Source organism: Glycine soja, chromosome 7, assembly GCF_004193775.1.
Source record: "Glycine soja cultivar W05 chromosome 7, ASM419377v2, whole genome shotgun sequence".
NCBI classification, from domain to species: Eukaryota; Viridiplantae; Streptophyta; class Magnoliopsida; order Fabales; family Fabaceae; genus Glycine; species Glycine soja.
The window spans coordinates 10,089,294-10,110,853 of NC_041008.1; the positions used below are offsets into that span (position 1 = coordinate 10,089,294).

At 29.4% G+C, this 21,560-nt stretch overlaps 2 protein-coding genes and 2 long non-coding RNA genes across 5 annotated transcripts; 2 read left to right on the forward strand and 2 right to left on the reverse strand.

The window, feature by feature from the left end:
* The first annotated feature begins 1,470 nt into the window (after nt 1–1,470).
* On the forward strand, nt 1,471–2,557 carry LOC114417653. 2 transcript variants are annotated; one of them, XR_003667870.1, is made up of 3 exons: nt 1,471–1,647; nt 1,715–1,859; nt 2,353–2,557. It is a non-coding gene; the product is annotated as an uncharacterized LOC114417653 (long non-coding RNA). The 2 variants fall into 2 exon arrangements; XR_003667869.1 differs by having other exon boundaries at nt 1,471–1,859.
* Nucleotides 2,558–5,757: 3,200 nt separating this feature from the next.
* Nucleotides 5,758–6,111, reverse strand: LOC114420334 (NDR1/HIN1-like protein 10). Its single transcript, XM_028386254.1, has one exon. It carries the CDS (start codon nt 6,109–6,111, stop codon nt 5,758–5,760), a length of 354 nt encoding a protein of 117 aa, XP_028242055.1.
* A 1,689-nt stretch (nt 6,112–7,800) lies between these two features.
* LOC114418867 lies at nt 7,801–8,800 on the forward strand. Its single transcript, XR_003668125.1, has 2 exons — nt 7,801–8,368; nt 8,513–8,800. It is a non-coding gene; the product is annotated as an uncharacterized LOC114418867 (long non-coding RNA).
* A 7,591-nt stretch (nt 8,801–16,391) lies between these two features.
* LOC114418696 (nudix hydrolase 18, mitochondrial-like) lies at nt 16,392–18,484 on the reverse strand. Its single transcript, XM_028384167.1, has 5 exons — nt 18,175–18,484; nt 17,569–17,668; nt 17,379–17,462; nt 17,152–17,280; nt 16,392–17,032 (listed from the first exon to the last, which is right to left on the reverse strand). Exons 1-5 carry the CDS (start codon nt 18,348–18,350, stop codon nt 16,910–16,912), a joined length of 612 nt encoding a protein of 203 aa, XP_028239968.1. The 5' UTR covers nt 18,351–18,484; the 3' UTR covers nt 16,392–16,909.
* Between the last annotated feature and the right edge of the window lie 3,076 nt (nt 18,485–21,560).

Consider the following 21,560-nt stretch of genomic DNA (forward strand, 5'->3'; position numbering starts at 1 on the left):
AACTAAATTTTTAAAATAAATTTTGTAATTTTAATTTTATTATTTTATGATTATCATTTAAATTTAACACATATTTATATAAATTATTGCATATTAGTTCATTTGAAAATAAAAAAAATATTTTTAATAATAGAGTTTAACTTTTATATAATTTTTATAAAATGTTGGTAAAAACAATTATATCGTAAAAAAATTAAAATTTATTATTAATATATTTTATTTAATTATTATAAAAATAAAAATAAAATAGTTTTTTTCTTCTTAAAAAGGTCATAGTTTTCAATACATTTAGTTTCTTTGGTTTTTCTGAGTTCTCGACTTTGGAATTAATATATAAATTTAATTTTCTTTCAAAAAATTTAAATTAAATTTAATTATTTATTCCTTTTAAATTATAAATCTCAATACATTACATAAAATTAAAAATTAAAAATACTTTATAATTTTATTTAAATATAACAATTTGTAGAGTGCCTAAAAATTTATGCTAGTGTGCCTATAATTGGTCTTAATATATTAGTATTTTATTGTCCCATTAACCATGAAAAGAGGAAAAATCTTATACTAAAGTTAACCATTAAATGTAACAAATCATGTCTAGTATATATAGATAAATGTTTAAAATTAAATAAATAAATTCAAACTTAAAATTAATTCCATACCAGGCATGTTACATGTTTAATTAAATAAATAAATTCAAATTTAAAATTAATTATTTAAACAAGTCAAACTGTCAAACCCAACATTTATAAGTTAAAATTCGTTTTTATATGTAGATCCTACTATATGTTTGTATGAAATTCTTTGACAGAATTTGTATGAAATTAGACACTATTAGTATGAAATTAGACACTATTAAGTTAATATTTATTGAAAATAATTTGAATAAAGTACTGATTAATTTTAAAAGTTTATAGAGTAATTTAATCATTTCATGAAAATTTCTCATTTGGTGATTAGAGAAATATAAATCTATCTTTCCATTCTTTCGTTTGTTCTATTTTTAAAAGTTAGTATGTTACCATCTAATTTCAATTTTATTATTCTGCCACCTACATATCTTATTGTTTTTTTCTTTTTAGGTTAAGTGGCATAATGATAATATTCTATAATATGTTCTGCCACTTAATTAGCAACCAAAAATTATTTTTTAATAAAATATTTACACAATCTTTTCAAATCATATTTTATATGTGTGTATGTCATTTACACATCTACACTTTAATTCTGAAACACATTTTATTTTACTTGAGAGGATCTAAAGTTGCAGTAAAAAAAAAGGATCTAAAGCTGAAATGAGCGAAAGTGATCAATGACTAATTGATAAGTAAAATTTTCCGTAATTATATTAAATTGAACTAAATTAATTATGACATTTGACGGTTTAAGCACGACATGATTCAAAATTCGAATTTGTTTTATATATATTTAAGCACGCCACGTTTAAGCTACATATTTGGGTCAAAATATTCTCCAGCCCAATTCCCTCAACACTGGATGCAAAATATTTATTTATCTGTGAAAATAGATAATGTAGAGAGGAAAGAAAGACGGTAGCAGATAAACCTAAATACATTTTGGGACTCGCTGGAAACTCGCAAATTCCCTCAACACTGAACTCGCTGGAAAATTCATTCTAGGACTCAGGTTACGTTTCTGCCTTCCTCAATATTCCATTTTTCTCATATTCTAACAAGGCACTGCATAATCTCAGGTTACGTTTCTCCCTTCCTCAATATTCCATTTTTCTCATTGTGACCTATATCCAGATTGGGGGTTTGCTTCTGCTGCCAATCAAGGATTCTTCTACGCATTCCTTCCTGAAAACAACGCACCTCCCTTCCCAATTCCCTTCCCTGGTACTAACCCCCCCTCTCTCTCTCTCTTAGAACATTTTCTTTTTGAATTGCACTGATTTTTTTTTAAAATAGTTTAAAACAAGAACAGAGTTCCTTGCCCACAACACATTAATATTAGTAAAATTCTATTAAAAATATTGTCCAAATAATTAAAAGTATTATGAAAATGATGAAGAATAAATTAATGAATAATATCCACGGTATTTGATTTTAAATGATCTTTATTTTTATTAATAAAATCTGAGCAAAGCACGACTATAACATGAGTTATATTTTAGTATTGTGTACACTAATTTGTATTCAATGTTGAATATCTAAATTTCATAATCTATTTAGTGTAATAGAAAAAAAGAATTACATCATGCACGGGATGTTAACTATAATCTTAGGAAATTTCAAGAATAATTGGGAAATGGTAATTTTTAATTCACCAAATTTCAATTTGGTATGATTGCTAATATATTATTAACTTATGTTTTATTATATTATGCAGTATTTCACTGATGCTAGACCGTTGGAACCAGAAAGATTGAAGGCATTTCACATTCAGTTGGCAAAGTACTATTTGAAAGTTAAAAATGAAATTTATGATGTTTAGACAATTTTGTAATTGTAGTTTATATTTACTTTATATTTTTTACAATTCATGTCTCAACATTAAATATGCTTTAAATTTATAGTAATTAGGAAATTTCTCATGGAATTTCTGATAAAAATTGTTTCAAAACAAAATGAAAATTATATGTTGTGTGGTCTGGTTTAAAAATTTGCAGGTTAATTTTGAATTTATTGAAAAAACAGAGAACATGTTAAAAAAAAGTTCTAAAACATCGGATTTTAAAAAAACTGATGTTCTTAGTGACATTTAACATCGATTTTTTTTAAAATCGATGTTTGATTATGTAGATTTATAACTTTTTTTTCATAATTCTTATCATATAACATCGGTCATTTAAATAATCAATGTTGTATTTATTAGTTAACATCGGTTTTGAAAAATCGATGTTAACGATACTACTTTCCATATTGGTACTTTCAACATTGGTTAATAATCGATGTTGAAAGTCTTAAATAATCAATGTAAAAACCTTATTTTTTAGTAGTGTTTTTTCCAACATCTGAATGGAGAATGTCCTTTCTTTATGCAATGTTGGTGTTGGACGATTGACAAGTGTATCGATTCGCACAAGTATTATATAAAACAGTAAGACCGAGTGTCAAGTCCATAAGGAATTTGTTTCACCTAGACTATGTATATTAAGTATGTAAACACTTCTAAAGCTTGAAATAAAACAAATATTGAGTGTGAATTGAGTTTCTGCACTAGTCAACTATTTGAACAAAAACAAAGTATTCAAAGCTATAAAATGTGACAACTATCAAGTTAAAAGCGTTGGAGAGTTTCCTACTTAAATGTCTCTTGTTGTATAAAATGTTTTTCTATATTTAACGTTATCATAGTGTTCTTACACTGAGAAAATACTCAAACCATGATTCTTCACATGAATGAGCCTAACTCTCATACAGTGTAAAATATACTAGATCACTGCACTTCATTCCTATACATACAGTTTTCTAACTTGCTCTATCAAGTTCTAAGGTTTTAAAGCATTTTCCAATACTAAAAAGTCTAACTACATATACAAATTGGTGATCAAGTCATAAGCATATAAAATAATCATATATAGAAGCAAAGAACACAAATAAATAACATTAAATAGATAGTAAGAGTATTACATCAAGAGTTTCAGTAATGACTCCTCAACAAAGAGGCTCTAGCCTTCCATTACCAGCAAAGCTTCAAAATATAAGAAAGAAACTATTTTTTGTAAAAGAAAATGGAAGAAAATGATGGAGAATGTCTTCTCCAACCTCTCAACCCTAAATCTCTTTGTTTTTCACGAAGCTAGGCTCCCCTTGTTGCTCTTGACCGGTTGTGTCTTTTCATTTTCGTCAACCTCAGTGTTTTAAAGGCTCTTGAACTTCTGAGCTTCTAAAGGCTCACTCAGCGAGCATATCTCGCCGAGTGAGAGTTAGTGGAATTTCGCTTAGCGAGATTGGGTGAGTTGAGCGCGAGAAGAGACAACGTTCTCACTGGGCGTGCAGATCTCTGACTTATCCTTTTCTAGGGTTTCTCATCCGCTAAGTGAGCTGGATGCCTCGCTAAGCGAATGAGGCTCGCTGAGCCAATCTTCCTTGCTAAGCAAGTCATCAGTAGTTTTTACCTTCTTTTCTTTGGCCTGCAAATTGAGTTGGATTCAACATTAGGTCACAAAAAATGGAGTTTCTACTCTATAAAATCACACAATAAATAAAATATGTACAATTTCTACAAAAAGAATCATAAATTGGAGGCACATTGTCATTTCCTTGCAAATTTTCAATACCAAACTAACTCATGAATAACAATTAACAATTGGCAAAATGGATAAGATTTCTTCCAATTTCCTATTGCAATGGTTGATGTTGAACTTGATCTCGTTCCATCAAATTTCTTATATTTCTTATATTTGGTTGCATTTTGGTGCTTGGCTGGTAAAGCTCCTTCAACTATTGATTCTTCCCTCATCAATCTTCTTTGATCCTAGGCTTGCAAGACATGTATCACCTCTGTCAAAGAGATCTTAGACAAATCTTTTGTAATCTTCAAAGGGGTTATTAATGCTTCATATCTCTCCGTCAATGTAACTAGAATCTTTTTCAACAATTCTAGAATTTGCAAATGTAGTGCTTGGCAATGTAACTTTGTTAGCAATGTCAAGCAATCTATCTGAGTACCATTTAATTGTCTTGGATTCCTTCATCTTTTGCATCTCAAATTCTTTCATCAAGTTTGGCACTTGCATGCCACAAACGTGCTTATCCCCTTCATACTCTTCCTTTAAATAATCTCTAGTTTATTTGGATGAATTGAAAGTCGTGATCCTGGTGAAGATCTTTTGAGAAACATCAGCATATAGGCATGTCTTTGCCTTCACCTTCTTGGTTTTTTTCTCATTGTGGTACTTTATTTGGGCCATGGTGGAATGTTTAGGCAACGAAGGCATTTTATAATTCTCTTTCACAGCATCCCACAAATCAAAAGACTTCATGTAGGACTTCATGTTTACCTTCCAAAGGTCATATCTCTCCTCATCAAAGACACGATGAGCAATTTGTGAGAAACTAGATTCAACATCAATTTCATAGGTCCCTCAAGAAGAGAACTCTAGATACCAATTGTTGTTTTAATTTGAGAAAAAAACATAGGAGAGAAGAAAAAATAATAGAGAAGAACATGAGTTTTAGTTGAAACAGCTGATACACTTCTTTTATTGAATAAACCTTATATTTAAATACATTTAAATAACTGACTAAAAGGATCATGCTTCATTATTTTATAAACTACTACTACCTACTAGTAATTCAAAAATAGAATAAGAAACTAGTTTAAAATTTAAAACTGACTTATTTACTAACATCATTATAACTAATTTAAATTAAGAATCAAAATTGTCTTGATAACATCTAAAGCACGTTCAACAACATATTTGATGTAGAGGATTCTAATAATAAACACTTGAAGAAATAATAAGTGCTACAACACCAATAAAGTTGGGTCCAGCTGAAGGAAATTGTCTCCCATAATAAAATGAATCATGTTTCGAATCTTTGTGAAAAGAAGTGTCCACATTCAATAATATCTCGATTAGGATGGCCTCCTCCAAAAAAGGATACCTAAACCAAAAAAAGACCCAGTGTTGCATTTGGTGACACCAAAAGGAGGTGTTGATTTACCATTAAAAATAAAAGGAACACGCAAACCGCAACACTGAACAATGGGTGAATTGAAACTACTGCTCCCATACTTTCCATAGTTGGCTCTGATTCTAAGATCAAAATCCACAACCAAGTCATTCTAAATTCCAACACTTGTCTCATCTTTATACTCACCAAGTTCTTTTGATTTGTGCTTAATCACACTTTTCCCTTCAAACACTGCTTGAAGGAAGGTGGTATTCTTGCGGCATTGGCCAAAGGGTGTTAAGCTCACCCAACTGAAATCATTATCTTTGTACCAAGCTATTGATGTGATCCTACCATAGTACACTATGATGTTGTTGTTGGGGTTTCTCACTGTGATGCTGACCTTCAAGTTGTAGTCCAAGGTGTTGTTGCTTCTGAGGTTGAATTGTGTGAGGGAGGCATCAGTTACATGGAACTTGCAACTTGAGGGGAAGATGATTAACCAGAAGAGGATTGAGGGAAGCATGATATACAACATTTTATTTTATGGGTTATAATTTTATAATAGGGTGTTAGCATTGTCCTATTTGATGGATTTGGCTTATGTTTTGTTGCTTGAGCTTTCCTAGGGAGATTTAGCGGACTCAATAAAGAACTCCAAAATGGTATAAGAAACAATTATCTTCATCACAACTATGTTTTCTATCTTGTTTCACCATTTGTTGATTTGAATGTCTTGATTAAAGATTATCATTTGCTAATCTAAACGAAGAAAAACCAGAATGAAAAGGTAGGAAAAAAATATTATATTTATATTTATATATATATATATATATATATATATATATATATATATATATATATATATATATATATATATATATCAGTTGATCTATTCTTTAATCAAATTTCTTTTTTTCATGATTTATCCAAAAAAAAATCTTTTTCCATGTGGCTTCATTTCCATCATTTTTTATTTATTATGGATATTACAACGTTAAAAACACACTGTCCATATCAATCATTATTAATAACTGAAATCCATAGGTATTAATTACTAAATAATGTGTTTCCTTATTCAGTGAGATCTGCTTCTTATTTATAAGACAAAGATTTTGTGGGACAATAAAAATCAAAAAGTAGTATGTGAGAGTGTCCCATTAGCATTACTTCCCAACATGTATTTATTTTCTATTGCTCTTAATTATCATTATTTTCATCTAATCATGAACGAAAACCCCGGGAAAGAGAAGTTCAGGGAGATAATTATTAAGTGCTGCATATATATGAGGTCATTCTTCTAACCCCCTTCTTCTATTCTCAGCATCATATGCTCAATCAAGACAGAACACATTTGTGAATCGTTTAAGGGGCTTCTTCTACGTTTATTGGCATTTGGCACCATGTATGCACATTTTCGAAACAGATTGCAAGGCTTTGGTTGATCAGTTATGTAGAGAGCACACTAATATTACAGAGCGTGGTGTCCTCCTGAATCAGATTAGGCAAATGCTAGTTTCTGATGCTGATTTTAAAGTTCAGTTTGTTGGTAGAAAGGCAAAAAAAAAGTGGCCCACTCTTTAGTAAGATTGTATATAGAGGATCATATGATTAATACTTTTCATGTATTCAAAGCATTATAGCAATGGAAATGCACTGATTCGCTTCTGTCAAACAAAAAAAAAACAAGATGTATATACAAAGCTCCTATAACTAATTTTCATAAAAGTGAATTTTGTCCAATCGATTTTTTTTTATTTAGCTCTTATTTTGTTTATTCAAACTATTACTGAGTATTAGATGATTAATCTTCAATGGATATTTTATATATAAATTTATTTACTCTTATATAATAAATTTTGTGAGAATATTTTTAGAAATGATTAAATGTGAGTTTTTCAGTTATTTTTGAAAAAGATAGAGTAAATCTTAAATGTTTTACTAATCAATTAATAATTAAAAATTTGAATATTGTAGTGTTACGTGAACAATTTAGCCGTTCTGAAATTAACTATTGAATCAAAATCCTAAATTTTGAAAAATAAGATAATGAAATGTCTTCTATTTTATAGGGTAGTTAAAATTACGGATTAAATAATAAGTAATATAAGGATAACTAAAATACATTGTGGCCTAAATTTTTTAAAATAAGCCTAATTTATTTTTTCTAAAGTCTTGTAATTAATGAATAAAAAAAAGTCTCTTATAATTTATGAGGTGAAAACCCCACTGCAACACCAGAGCATTGAGAACCCCGTCTTCTTCTCATTCTTGAACCTCTTTCAATCCTCGCAAGGTCACACTGTGCCATATTTTAGCGGAACAACAATGATAATGTCGATGTTAAGGTTAAGGTATGCTCTTTCCATTCCTAGGTTTCCCCGTTTTCTTGTTCCGCAACCCTACACTCTCAGCCTCTACTCTTTCACAATCCTGATGATGTCATTGTCTCATTCAATCGCATGCTCCGTGAGCGTCCTACACCACCCATCTTTCAATTTAATAAGATTTTAGGATCCCTTGTGAAGAACAAACACTATCAAATCAACTTGGCTTTTTCTGTATTAGCCGGCATTCTCAAAATTGGTTATCACCCCGACACCATAACCTTCAACACACCCTTAGTGGCGAGATTAAGAAAACATTGCACTTTCATGACAAAGTGGCAGCTCAAGGATTTAAGCTGGACCAAGTTAGTTATGGGACTTTGATCAATGGATTGTATAAAATAGGACAAACAAGAGTTGAGAAGGATTGAAGGGCGGTTGATCAAGCCCGATGAGGTAACTTACAGTATAATCATTAACAGCCTATGCAATGACAAACTTGCAAGTGATGCCTGTGATCTATATTCTGAAATGGTTGTAAGGGAATTTCTCCCAATGTTGTCACCTACAATGTTTTAATATATGTTGTCACTAAAGCAGCTAGGGCCAGACACCATGCCTCACAGGGGAGTGAGTCCCAATGTAAATGTCTCGCACATCTATTGTCCCTGATATGGTGAAATGATTCCTAGAGGCTTATCGTAAGAGTTAAACTGGGTGAGATATGTTCTAGTTTCACATTAATTTGTTTTGAAATTTGATGATGACAAGCTGATATTTTTTTCTTTTGATAGCTGAACATAAAAAAAGATGGACTATGTTATTGGCTCATTGCCATAATATTGATGGGTTGTTGAGAATTTATATAATTATCCTTTTTCTTCCCAATTTACCATTGATCTGTTTCATCTATTTTTTATGATTTTTCAGTCACTGCTTACTGTTTGTGTTTCATATCACACATCATATTGAAACTAACATAATTATTTGGGATTCTTTATCTCTTATAGTTGATTCTGTTTACCCCATGGTATTGAGCGTAGATCTGCTTTGTTTGTTTTTCCTGTGTATTTTCTTGGCTTTTACAAAAATGGACAAGTTGAAAACAAATAAAGTTGCTGATACTTTCCTGGTGAGTCATTGTGGCATAACTAGTTGGAGCTTTTTGAAGGACTATGATATATTTTGGTGGTAATTTTTAAGGAATGCATATTCTAGTCAAGAAAAGAGATATGAGGACTTAGATTCTTTAGAAGGCTCACATTTTAACAGTTTACTTATTTGTGGTACTAGTTAGCTTTCTAGAGTTGTAGTGCTTATCAGGTTTGTACATTAAGCTGTATTTATTTTGGATGGAAGCAAATGTAGGTTCTCATGTTGTCTTAGATTTACTTGACAAATTGCTTTAGCATTATTCTTAAACTAAATATAACCAATTTATCCTCCTATTGATTGTATCACCCTTTTCACTAACCTCTTTTCTATGGTATTTTCAAATCTATTTTGAGGTTGACTTGTTAACAGTCAAAGCTTGTGGTATCTTTATCAGTGTTAGGAAAATTATTAAGAAGCAGTTTTTCATACAGCTTTATTTTGATTGAAGAGTTTGAGAAGTTATTGAAACCATGAAAGTAAAATATGGTGGGATGCAAGAAATATCTGCTATTAGGTTTCTGGTAGATAATGGTTTCTTACCTATATTTTTTCATCTGCTTATATTTCTTTCTGCCTTTTAACTAATGTTACCAAAATAACAAACTGATTGGGCCATTTAAGCTATTTGTTTCAGAAGCCGGCAAAATGCAATAGTTAATCAATTTTCTGCAATTAAGAAGGCATGATATTTTTGTGGACTCAGTTTTGCATAGAAGAATTTCAGAAAAATAAAATATTGAAGGCAAGTTGAACATTTTACATTTGTACTAGATTGGAACTGGAGAATTATGGAAATGTTTTATTAGTTGACCTTCATTGTAAACAAAGCCTTTAATAGTAGGTCTTACAATTCAAAGACATGTACTGTTATGATCAATGGGTTTCATAACGGGTGCTTGTTTGGTGAAGCTTTAGCCATGCTTTCAAAAATGGAAGACAGTAGTTTCATCCCTAATGGTTTCACTTATGAAATAGTTGTCTGCTAATGAGAATGACATGACAAAGAAACTTCATGAAATGATTCGGGAAGCCTATTTTGATTTACTCGTGCTGTTTAATCCTGTTGATTTATGCAATGCATTCTTTGGTGGTGTGAATGGACTATTTGGAGATTGACATTAACTTCATTTGGTGAAAAACAATTTAAACTGTGGTCTTGATTCTCGGTACCTTCTTCCCAATTTGATTTTGTCTTCATGCTCATAGAGAAATGCAGTTTACTGAAATTTCAGTTATGCTTATTACCATGGCAAATCTCTTTGAGAAATAACCTAGTGATTAATTGATTATAGGATACTGTCTTTATGAGTGAGGGTTTTGAAGATCTAATTTCATTTTATTTGTTTGTTTTGTATTTTCATGTCCACAGGGATTTTTTTCCTTGTGTGTAAAAATATGAAATTTATCCAAGATAAAAGAACTGCAAGGACAATCCTTCAAAACATAAATAAAAAAGGGTAAAAATAACTAAAACAACAGAGCCATTCAATGTGTCTAAGCTTATAAAAAGACCATGAACTGAACACAAAAACTTAGCCTAATGAAGTTATCTGTCCTACAATAAATTTGCCTAAAAGCACTCAAGGTATTTATCATGTTATACTCCAAATCTCTATAACAGTGATCTGTCATCTGTGGGATGTAGCAATCTGCAAGTGCCCATTGGTCTTGAGCTTACGGTGTACCATTGGTCAAATGAATTTTGTATCCTTTCTTCAAAAGAATTGATCTAGAATGTGACTTAATCCCGGATAACTATTTCCAAAAAACTCTACATCATAGTATAAGTGCTTGAAGTCGGCCACTAGATATTGATCACCTTTATTATTGGTAAAACATCATATGTAATTTGATCTTTGAAGAACTGCTTAATGCTCACTATTCTATTGTACATGCCATTTCCAATTAAGATAATAGCTAAATCACTCTGAGTTCTGCCTGTGCCCATTCATTTGCATCTAAAACTATGAGCGTTCTGAAAAGGTTGATGTATTGAGAGTGATATACATCTAACTTTGGTTACACACATATTAATAAAAGTTGATCCTCGGAATTAAAAATAACAATAATGGTAAAGACAATTGTAAATTAAAGGTATTAGCCTATTAGGTGTATGAATGCCCCTGGCAGTCTTATTTTGGTATTGAATATTTGTAAGACAAATTCTAGCAGGTTTAACGAAGATCACTAAAGCTTGAGGGTATGAATTGGTTCAAACTTTGTTAATATTTTAAACTCAATTCCAATGCTCAATTTGAAGTGTCAAATAACTTCGTCCATTTCTTCCTATAATCTCACATAATTGTACGTCTCAAATAGTAGTGGATTGCGTCTTCTCTCTACTCTCTCCTTACACGTATCTACCAAGATAAATTTCCAAAAGCTCTCATACCCATCAATATTCATTGACTGACATACTGGTCGTCTCAAAACAGAACAAATATACTTAGTGTTATTCCTGATGCTGATGGGTAGGTGTTTTCCTTCTCAAAGGCAGCTTGTGGAAATTTGTTAAGAGATGACACTAGGAAAATTCTAAAAGGTTTTGCATGCAACATAGGCAGAATTCTACCCAACAGTCCAAGATGCACTTTGGGGGTGTGATGTGGGGATTACGTATGGTGCTACCAGTTGGGGTAATCAAGGATCATGGTGGAGATGGACTTCCAAAGTGGCTTGGAACCAGCCCATTCTTACCTTGATAATATGTGGGTTATAAGATCTCATATGCAAGGTGCTTCCCATATCAATTTTCATTACATATATTTGGAAGGTAATAGATGGGTGTATTAGCCAATAATGGTCATGATGTAGACAAAAGTTTAAATTTGCAGAATCATTTACTCCTTTCCCCATTCCTTATATCCTCTTTTATTAAGGGATTTCCTATTTGGGGTAGTTATTCTCAAGTTTTTAGCTGATTTCTGTTTTTTCTTTTTCTTTTTCTTTTTTCTGAGTTTTCTGTTGGGTCTTTAGTGACCATAATTACAAAAAATGTAATTAACATTTTTATTTTTCTAAAATAATAAATAAATTAAATTAATTTCTTATAGAATATATTTGAAATTTTAGAACAAAGGGTATGTTTGAAGCATTTAATTTAATGCACTGTCAATATAAAAAAAATTACATTTTCAACCAATTCAAAATTACCTTAAATGTGACTTATTAAGTAATTATTAAAAATCGATTATTTTCAATTATATGACAATACAATATATTTCTAATTAGTTATAAATAGTAGGTTTTATCTTTTAGTTGCGTAAAGAATTATATTTCTAATTAGAATTATGAATTCTATTTCAACTTTATTGAGGAGAGGTGGTGATAATGCCAAGGATAGTTAAGGAGTGTCAACTGTAAAGTTAATGACTACGATAAAAAGAACAACTGTAAAGTTATAGAATGAAGTTGTAGGAGTATATCAAGGTGAAGAATTAATCTTTTTTAAAGTGCTAATTAGGAATTTGAAATTCTGCAGTAAGAAAAAATTAGGAATTTGAAATTCGATCACGAAGTTAATTATTATAATTTTATGTTATAGTCATGAATTTATGATTTTAGTTCTAAAAAATATTATATATATATATATATATATATATATATATATATATTCAGTCAAAAAAATTAAAAATATTCAAATGTAAAAGATCATATTTAAATATAAATTTTTATTCTTTTTTATTTAGTGTTGCCTAAGGCATGACTCAATCAACAGTTAGATATTAATCTTCTCTAAAACAGAGAAACTATTTTTCTTTATTTTTTAATATATACTATTTACTAATTGCACCTCATTTTATTAAAATTCTAAACTTGAATTCTATGGTTTATTTTTAAGTACCAAAGTAGCATCCATTGGATTTCAAGAAATTGGTTTAGTGAAGTTAGGGTCTTGCATTCTACGTAGATTTGAGTCTTCATTCTTCTCCCCGGAATAAAATGTAAGTATTTGTTTAATCTAAAGTTTTTTCATGTCTTGGACTACATCGTCATTCCCTTCCTCTAAATTTCAATAAATCCAAAAAAAAAAATTTACAATAAGTAGTATTCATTTATTTTATTTGTAGATAGATTACATGTATCTCTCACTAGAAGCAAATTTGCTCAAACTAACTAAGATGACTATAAGTGATGAAGTTATCCTTTTAACTATTTAACACAATTAAGATCACTTATAATTAAGTTAAAACAATTTCACATAAGTGTTCAAAAATTAAATAAGATCCCTTTTTTTCTTCGTCTAATTCATATATAATTAAAAGGGATTATATTTTGACAACCAAAAATTTCAAACATCGGATCAATATTTTTTTTCTTTTATTATTACACTACATTATCAATCATTTATTTATCTATTCTTTCTTTTTCTCTCGAGCTTATGAACTCAAGCTTGTCAAAGAAATATTTTTTTACAATTAAATGATTAATTATATGTCTCAAACAACAGTTGACTCCGTCTTCCCCTTTACTCTCTCCTTACACGCTACTCCGTTAAATTTCCAAAAGCTCATACTCATCAACATCCATTGACCAACAAACTCATCGTCTCAAAACAAAACAAGTATGTAAACAAAGTGTGGCTGATGTTTTTCCATGGACGGTTTTACCCAAGAGATTCGTCTTGTTATGTGTAGTGGAAAACTTGCAAAATTGTAAACTCACTTGTTGGCCACGTTTGATGTGGGATCATAGCATAATTGATGTTTTCCAGATCATTGGAAAGGTACTTGCCAATATGAAAATGGTGATAGCAACATCATTGGCGTGAAACCCCGGGCCATCCACAGAGTGAGAGAGATAAATACAATATTAGACATCTCCATCGACTTTTTTGGTTACCCAATCAGAATCATGTAATAATGTTACCTTATCATCTCACTGATTGACCTAGTATTATTATGCCTTTGTCTTTTGTTCTGCATGCTGTTTTCATCTCTTATTACAAAGAATAAATGGTATAATTAATTAGAGAATAAAGTTATGTATATATATAAAATAAATATATATATATATATAGTGTAATTAAAGTTGTATTAGTATAAAGTGATGTATAGTTATGTACATATAAACAACATTATTTAATATGAAGATGGTAAATATCAAATATTAATGTAAAATATGTTAACTAATATGAAAAGGTAAGATAATCTTAAAATATCCTTGAAAAGAAATATTTCCATATAAATGTTGTGTGGGTGGTGTGGTTGAGACTTTAAGATATCGTTTTTGTTTTTAAAAAAATGAGCCGTCCACAAATGAGTTGTATTAATAAATCATCAGCTTTTTGTTAAAAATAAATTTTATAATTAATAGTTAGCCGGGGCGGGCGGGCCGGCCTAAGTTAAAAGTCTTATTTTTTTTGTCTAATGATTTTATAATTTTAGTGATTTGTTTTAGTTTTTTAAAATAAATATTATCTTCATCTTAAAATAAGTGTCATTTTAACTTATTTTACACATATAAAAAAACTAATAAATAATAAAAGAGAGTTATAATTTTATAAAATTAATCTTAAAATTAATATTACATTGAAAAACTAAAATAATATTTATTAAAAATATTAGTGAAAAAATAAATTAACATTACATTAAAAACTAACATAACACTTAATTTTGAATAATTTTTTATCAAATGCATACTTATTTTAGGACGAAAAGAATAAATTTCTCTTGTTAAATTTTTTATATATTCTCTCACTTTAAACTTTGAATATATGATCGATAGATGTTCAAATATTTGCAAAATTTCAGTCAAAAACTCTAATTATAGTCATAAAAAAACCTTTATACAAATAAATAATTGTTTTATTATTTATAAGTAGTTAAATTATTTTTTTAATACTCTATTTGTCTAGGGATATAAAAGGATGTTTATATTTTTTTTCAGATAAAATCACAGTTTCGTAAATATGTTTCCTCATTAAAGAAATTTGTAGCAAAGCCGTTGTCATAGAAACGGGTTCTAAATTTTGCAGCATTAAAAAAATTGTATTTTTTGCGGGATAAATTTTGTAATTAATTGTGCTTAACTATGTATGCACCCCTAATTCAATTGATTGGGATGATAACTTTATTTTATTAAAAAAAATATTTGAAAGTAATGAGACAAAACAAAATTAAATGCATCTTATTTGAGGGGAAATGATTAAATAAATACGAATGATATATTCTCTACTCAATCTTTGTCTTTGTTCTCATTTCTCAGCCACCTGATCTTTGCCTAACATAACCACAAAGGATTTGCCGCAAAGATTCCATAGTTTGATGTTAATGAACACAATAATTATTTTCAATTTTGTTGTGTATGATTTCATGTTGAAAAATAATATGATTAATATTGTCACATATCAAATGTAACTTTATCAAAGATATAAATATGCGTAAATTACTGAATCATTTTATACCGGTATTTAATCATGGATTATTACATATAATAAATTTACTAACTTTTATAATAATTTACTTAAAAATTATACTAACAATAAGTTGAGATTAATTGACAGTGAAAAATCATTTTATATTATAAGTACGTAATTATTAAACTCTAAAAATTACACTAAATTTTATATCAAACTTACTTTTAGAATAATTGATATATAGAAATTGATTTACTTCAAAATTAAAATCAATTTTACAATACTCAGCCAAATACAAAGGTGTGGGTTAAAGTGACTTATACTTTAATTGGGGACAAAAACGTTGAATGGGAATAACCCCACAATTTGTAAAAGCAAGAAATGGTAAATAATATTGTTCTTTCAGTAGATATGTGTCCCTAATTTATAAAGCTCAGTCCATTCAAGATTGATTTTATTGAAAGAAACTAAAATTTCTGAAATGAAGTGTTGGATGGACTAAGAATTATAAAAACGGTGTTGAGCCAGTCTGATGTTATCATTGTAATTAGGAAAAGCTGTTGTCGCTATAATATGCTTTCTTAATTCTTAAATTTTAAAAAGCTAGAGTATAAAAAGTTTAAAATTAATCACACGAAATCACAGTCAAATTAGTGGAGAAAAGTTTAGAAATACTACCAGGCCGAATAATATTATTTGAAGTATAAGTGCATGTTCTTTTGTAAAAAAAAAAAAGTATAAGTGCATATTTGATTTGTAATTAAAAATATTATGACACACATTTTAATACAAATTTAATGAATAAAAACAAAAAAAATATATAAAAATAAAAATCCTAATCCGGTGACAAACTCAAGTAATTTTACAACTACCAACCAAAGATGCTCTTAACTCGTAGCGGTTGTTAAGTGACCCTAGGAGATGTTTAAATCTCAGATAGGTGATAGTAATAGAAGATACCGAGTGTAGTTTTCAGTCTCAATGGAAGATTTTATTTATTTTAATAATTTTATGAGTACAGGAAGAATAATGTATTCTACACATGGCCTACATACATTACATTACAAAAGAATCAAATGAATGAAAGAATGAATTGATTTTGTACAATCTACAACTGATCTCTATGGCTAGATCTCAACTACGCCCCTACAAATCCGTAATCTGCTGCAGAACTTTCAGACTATAGCCAATTTGAAGAGAGGAACAAACAAACTCAAGGGAGGAACAAATTGTGGGCACACCTTGAACTGCACTTTCCCTCCTCTTAATGACTAGACTTAATTTCTCTTGCCCTAACAACAGCTTATGAGTGCTTTTGTTCTACCACTTTGTAGATTCCAAAAGCAAGACACTAAGTGCATGTTTGGAATTTTTTTGAGAAGTGAGAAATCACGTTTGGGATGTGAAAAAGCTGTAAGCATTAGTTTCTGACTAAGCGTGAAAAAACAAATCTGTGATGTGGAACCAAACACGCTATTACAAATTTACAACCTACTCATATCCCCATCCTTTTTGGAGTGCAGTTGAGTTTGTCTTCTGACCAATTCATCCAAAGCCTCCTTCATCCAAGCATAAGGGCATATTACTTTTGCCTCATCCACAGTCATCTGCATGATGCACATCAATGAAACATTAGGACACTAACCACATAAACATACCCAATTAAGATATTTGCAATTGGGAAAGTGAATTTGACTAAGTGAATAATGTTTGGTTACACACTTACCCATCTTCGTTTTCTTGTGTTCATTTCTGGCCAGTTATCCAATTCCTTCTTAACAAGCAAAGGGAACATGTATCCCTCATGCATTATGGGTTGGCGTTTGCTCTTGTAATACCATTTTCCCAGTTTACTCTGCAAGAAAACAAAGACAACACACAAGGTAAGAATCGAAGGCACAACAATTATTTGGGGTGAAGAAAAAAACTAAGAAAGTGTTTGCACACACTTACTTCAACACTGCCAACAACTCCAGCTTCTTCTATGGTCTCCCTTAAAGCAGCTTGTTCCATGGATTCATCAGTTTCCCAACCACCCTGAGGCCAAACAACACATACATGTCAGCAACAACACCAAAAGGGGTTGAAAATAAACAAAAATTGGGTTTCAAAACAATACAAGATGTGGCGGAGCAAACAATACCTTTGGGAACTGCATTCCATGACCCTTCTGAGCACTAATCACAAGAACCTCCAATTCCTTATCCTGTGTACCATTGTTCTTGTATCTATAAGGAATGCATCTGTTCATTTCCAAAAACACCCCACAAAACATGTCAGATTAACGATTCAATATGCACACAGAAAAGACAAATTTAACTTCAAACCCACCAAAAAAATCATTTTTTATTAAAAAAAAAAGTTTTTCCCCCACCGGCCGTCCAATAATCAAATCAAAGGACGCGCTTTTAACCCTTTCTTTTAAAAAAAATAAAATAAATAAGAAGAAACCCCGAATTGAGAAAACCTTGTAAATTTAAAAAGTTGTCCACCGGCTTCAATTCTAGAGATTAATGGCCTGTATCTTTACCATCTTTTTTTTCAAAATTGGTTTTCGTTTTCTAAATTTTGTTTCTCTTGTCAGTTTTTTTAGTTTTTAAAACACTTATTTCAAAACTAAATAAATTTTGAATTAGAAATTAGTCCCTCAAAATTACTTTAAAAGAACATTAATTTTAGAGAACGAAACCCCTAAAAATCAGCACTTTAAGAAACTGAAAGCCCAGAAGAAGAAGGAAGAGAAACACACCCCACAACTTGGCGACAGCCATTGTCATAGCGCTGCAAATGCCTGCCAGTACGAGGAGAGATCAGAGACATCATGTTCTCCAACTGCTTGGGAAACAAATCCTTGGAAACCTTCTTGGAGAAAAGAAAAGGGTATATGAATTTGCAAGCCAAATTCCTAGAAAGGAAGAGACCCATAACGCCAATCTTGTTCTTCTTGTTGGTGGTGATGTTGTTGTTGGTGGTTTTTGCACGGAATATTAATATTGAAGGGTAGAAGAAGAAGAAGAAGAGAAGAAAAGAGCAACAGACATGAAATATGGTATGAGACAGGCAAAGTAGTTGTTTATATATATGCTGGTTTCGATGTGTGTGCGCGTAGAGTAGAGATAAGTACAGCGTTCAAAACACAGCGCATGGACCAGTGCGTGTACTCACGCGCATTTTTAAATCGAAACGTTTTCTTTCACCTTTTATTTCTTTCGGTTGAAAATTCAAAATCGTTTCGGAATTTCCCACCTTTTTCACTCTACCTCGTGTGTTTTTAGAAACGTTTTTTTTACTTTCTCTCATAAAAAAAAAATCTATCCAATTGGGGGATGGAAATACAAGAGACATTGAAACAAAAAATACAAGAGAAAAGAGGAGATGAATTTTTTTTAAAACATACATACAAAATTAATTAAATACCAAAATATACATATTTTTTTAGCATCTTTGTTATTCACATTATAAATTCAGGTTGAAAAATTCAAATTTACATTATATTTAAAAAAAATTGCAAAAACTTGTTAAAAATTGAAGTCCTCCCAACCTAAATTCTTAACATGATTTTTTTAAGAAAAATTAATTTTTTTAAAAGATTTAAAAATTAATAAAATTTTTAGTTATTTGTGTTTCAATTATATTTGTTAGTATATTTTGTTATTCTCATTTTGTTTATTATATATGTTTCTTTGTCACTCATCTCAATTATCGTAATATTTTAATTTCTATGTATTATACAACTAATATGTAGTAACTATTTATTCACTGTATTATTCAATTTAATTTTTTTAAAAATCATTTCCCTTTGTTAATTTATTTTAAGACTATTAAATAATTTTCTCATTTTTAATTAATGTGTATAAGGAAAAGAAAGCGCCAATGGAATAAAAATTGAACTTCAGGAAAATTCACAACATATTCAAGTGTCTTAAGTTTGCAATTCATTTAAGTACTTACATGGTAACTAAAAAATTATATCATAATATTCTCTAATTTTATTAATTTTATTTATTTATTTTATTTTTAAATCTTTCCAAAAAATTAATTTTTCTTAAAAAAGTAAATTCACGTTTTTGCAAAATTTGGGAAAACAATACTAAAAATTAATTAAATACCAAAACATACATATTCTCCCATTATTTACTAAAACATACATGTATACTATTCACATTGTAAATTCGGTTTTGGGGGCCTAAATTTACAGTTTTTTTTTAAAAAAAATTGCAAAAACCCGTTGGGAATTTGAGTCCCCCAACCCAAATTGTCAACGGTGGTTTTTTTTTTTTTAAAATATATTTTTTAAAAATATTTTTAAAATAATATAAATAAAGGAAATTAATAAAATTAGAGAATATTATGATATAATTTTTTAGTTACCATGTAGGTACTTAAATAAATTGTAAGTTTCAGGCACTTGAACAAGTTGTGAATTTTTTTAAAGTTCAATTTTTGTTTCGTTAGCAATTTTTTTTTCTTATGTACATTAATTAAAAAATGAGAAAATTAATTAGTAGTCTTAAAATAATTTTTTTAAAAAAGGGAAATAATTTAAAAAATTAAATTAATTAAAAACACAATGAATAAATAGTTACTACATCTCACTTACATAATCCAGAGAAATTAAACTACTATGGTAATTGAGATGAGAGAGATATACATAATAAACAAAACATAATCAAACGAGAATAACGGAACATACTAACAAATACAATTGAAACACGAAAATGATGAAACTAATCATAGTTTAAGTATTTTTAACTATTTTTCTTTAACTTTATTATCTCCTTTAATATATTCTTTAATTTTATTATTTTACATTAATTTCCTTTATTTATATTATTTTTAAAATCATTTAAAAAATTAATTTTTCTTAAAAAAATCACATTGAGAATTCAGGTTGGGTGGGACCCAAATTCTCAATGGATTTTTGCAAAAAAATTTGAAAAACATAGTGTAAATTCAGGTTCCTCCCAACCCGAATTTACACGGTGAATAGTAAACATGTATGTTTTGGTAAATAATGAGGGGATATATATGTTTTGGTAATTTATTAATTTTTTGTGTATGTTTGGAGAAAAAAAAATCGAGCAAAAATCAGTTCAAAAATAAACACAATTGAACTGGTTTAACAAGTTTGAATTTTAATCCAAATCTGCGAATCAATTTGCGATCGGTTCAAAATCGAACTAATTTTAGAAAATCAGGGTCTGAACTAGTTTTAAACTAAACTGGTTTCAAATCATTTAATAACTATTTTTAGAGTCGAACTGATTTTAAACTAGTTTAAAACTATTTTCAAAGTCGAACTAGTTTTAAATTGGCTTTCAAATTATTATTTTTTTTAAAAAATGATTTTCAAATTACTTTTCCAAGTTTAAAGCAAACTAAGCTAGTTTATCTGATAAATAACAACTAAAAATGGATTTTTAGCAGGTTTTAGGTCTTGTACTTTTGTTTGTAGTGGTTCTGTCAGTTGGTGTTTATCTGTGCTTTTAAGATTTTGCAAATTTTGAGTCTTATTTGAAGAAAGGTGTTCCAATTCATTTTTTCTAGTGTAGTGTATTTTCATAATCAAGGATTCAACTTAGGGGAGCCAAAAAGTCAAATGCTAGATGTTAAATAAACAATAAATTATAATAAATAAAATATGTTATACCTTTTATCTAAGTCATGCACAACATTCTTTCATATATATCATAAAATTCATCAATGATAGAATTTGTATCAAACTTTTTAGTGATTTTTCTCTCAATGTAGGTAATCAAACAATCAGCTAGAAATCCATCCTCCATCTTGTTTCTGAGCTTGTTTTTCACAATCTTTATAGCAGAAAATGATCTCTCGGTCGTGGTAATTAAAACAGGAAGAGTCAACACCAAACAAATTATTGACCAATCAAATGATAAGTCAAATATTTTTCTTGTTTTCACCAATCCTTGACATAGCTAAAAAATTGTTGATAGATTTCTCAATTCAAAATGAAAAGAAACATCAAGTTCATAATGTTGAGCTTGTATCCTAAGATGCAACTTCTCTTGTTAAGTAAAATCATCAGGATAAAACTTTGTTGTCAAATCACAAATTTTCTCCACATAAAGTGATTTGTAAAGATCTTTTAGGATCTAAAGTTGAACTCAAAGT

What these genes read in the sequence shown, in the direction of transcription:
- LOC114420334 (XM_028386254.1), bottom strand. Translation starts at nt 6,111, where the DNA reads ATGCTTCCCTCAATCCTCTTCTGGTTAATCATCTTCCCCTCAAGTTGC.
- LOC114418696 (XM_028384167.1), bottom strand. Translation starts at nt 18,350, where the DNA reads ATGGGTCTCTTCCTTTCTAGGAATTTGGCTTGCAAATTCATATACCCT. An exon ending in GAGTTGTTGGCAGTGTTGAA is followed by an intron (nt 17,281 to 17,378) that starts GTAAGTGTGTGC and finishes GTTTTCTTGCAG; the next exon opens with AGTAAACTGGGAAAATGGTA. An exon ending in ACACAAGAAAACGAAGATGG is followed by an intron (nt 17,033 to 17,151) that starts GTAAGTGTGTAA and finishes TGCATCATGCAG; the next exon opens with ATGACTGTGGATGAGGCAAA.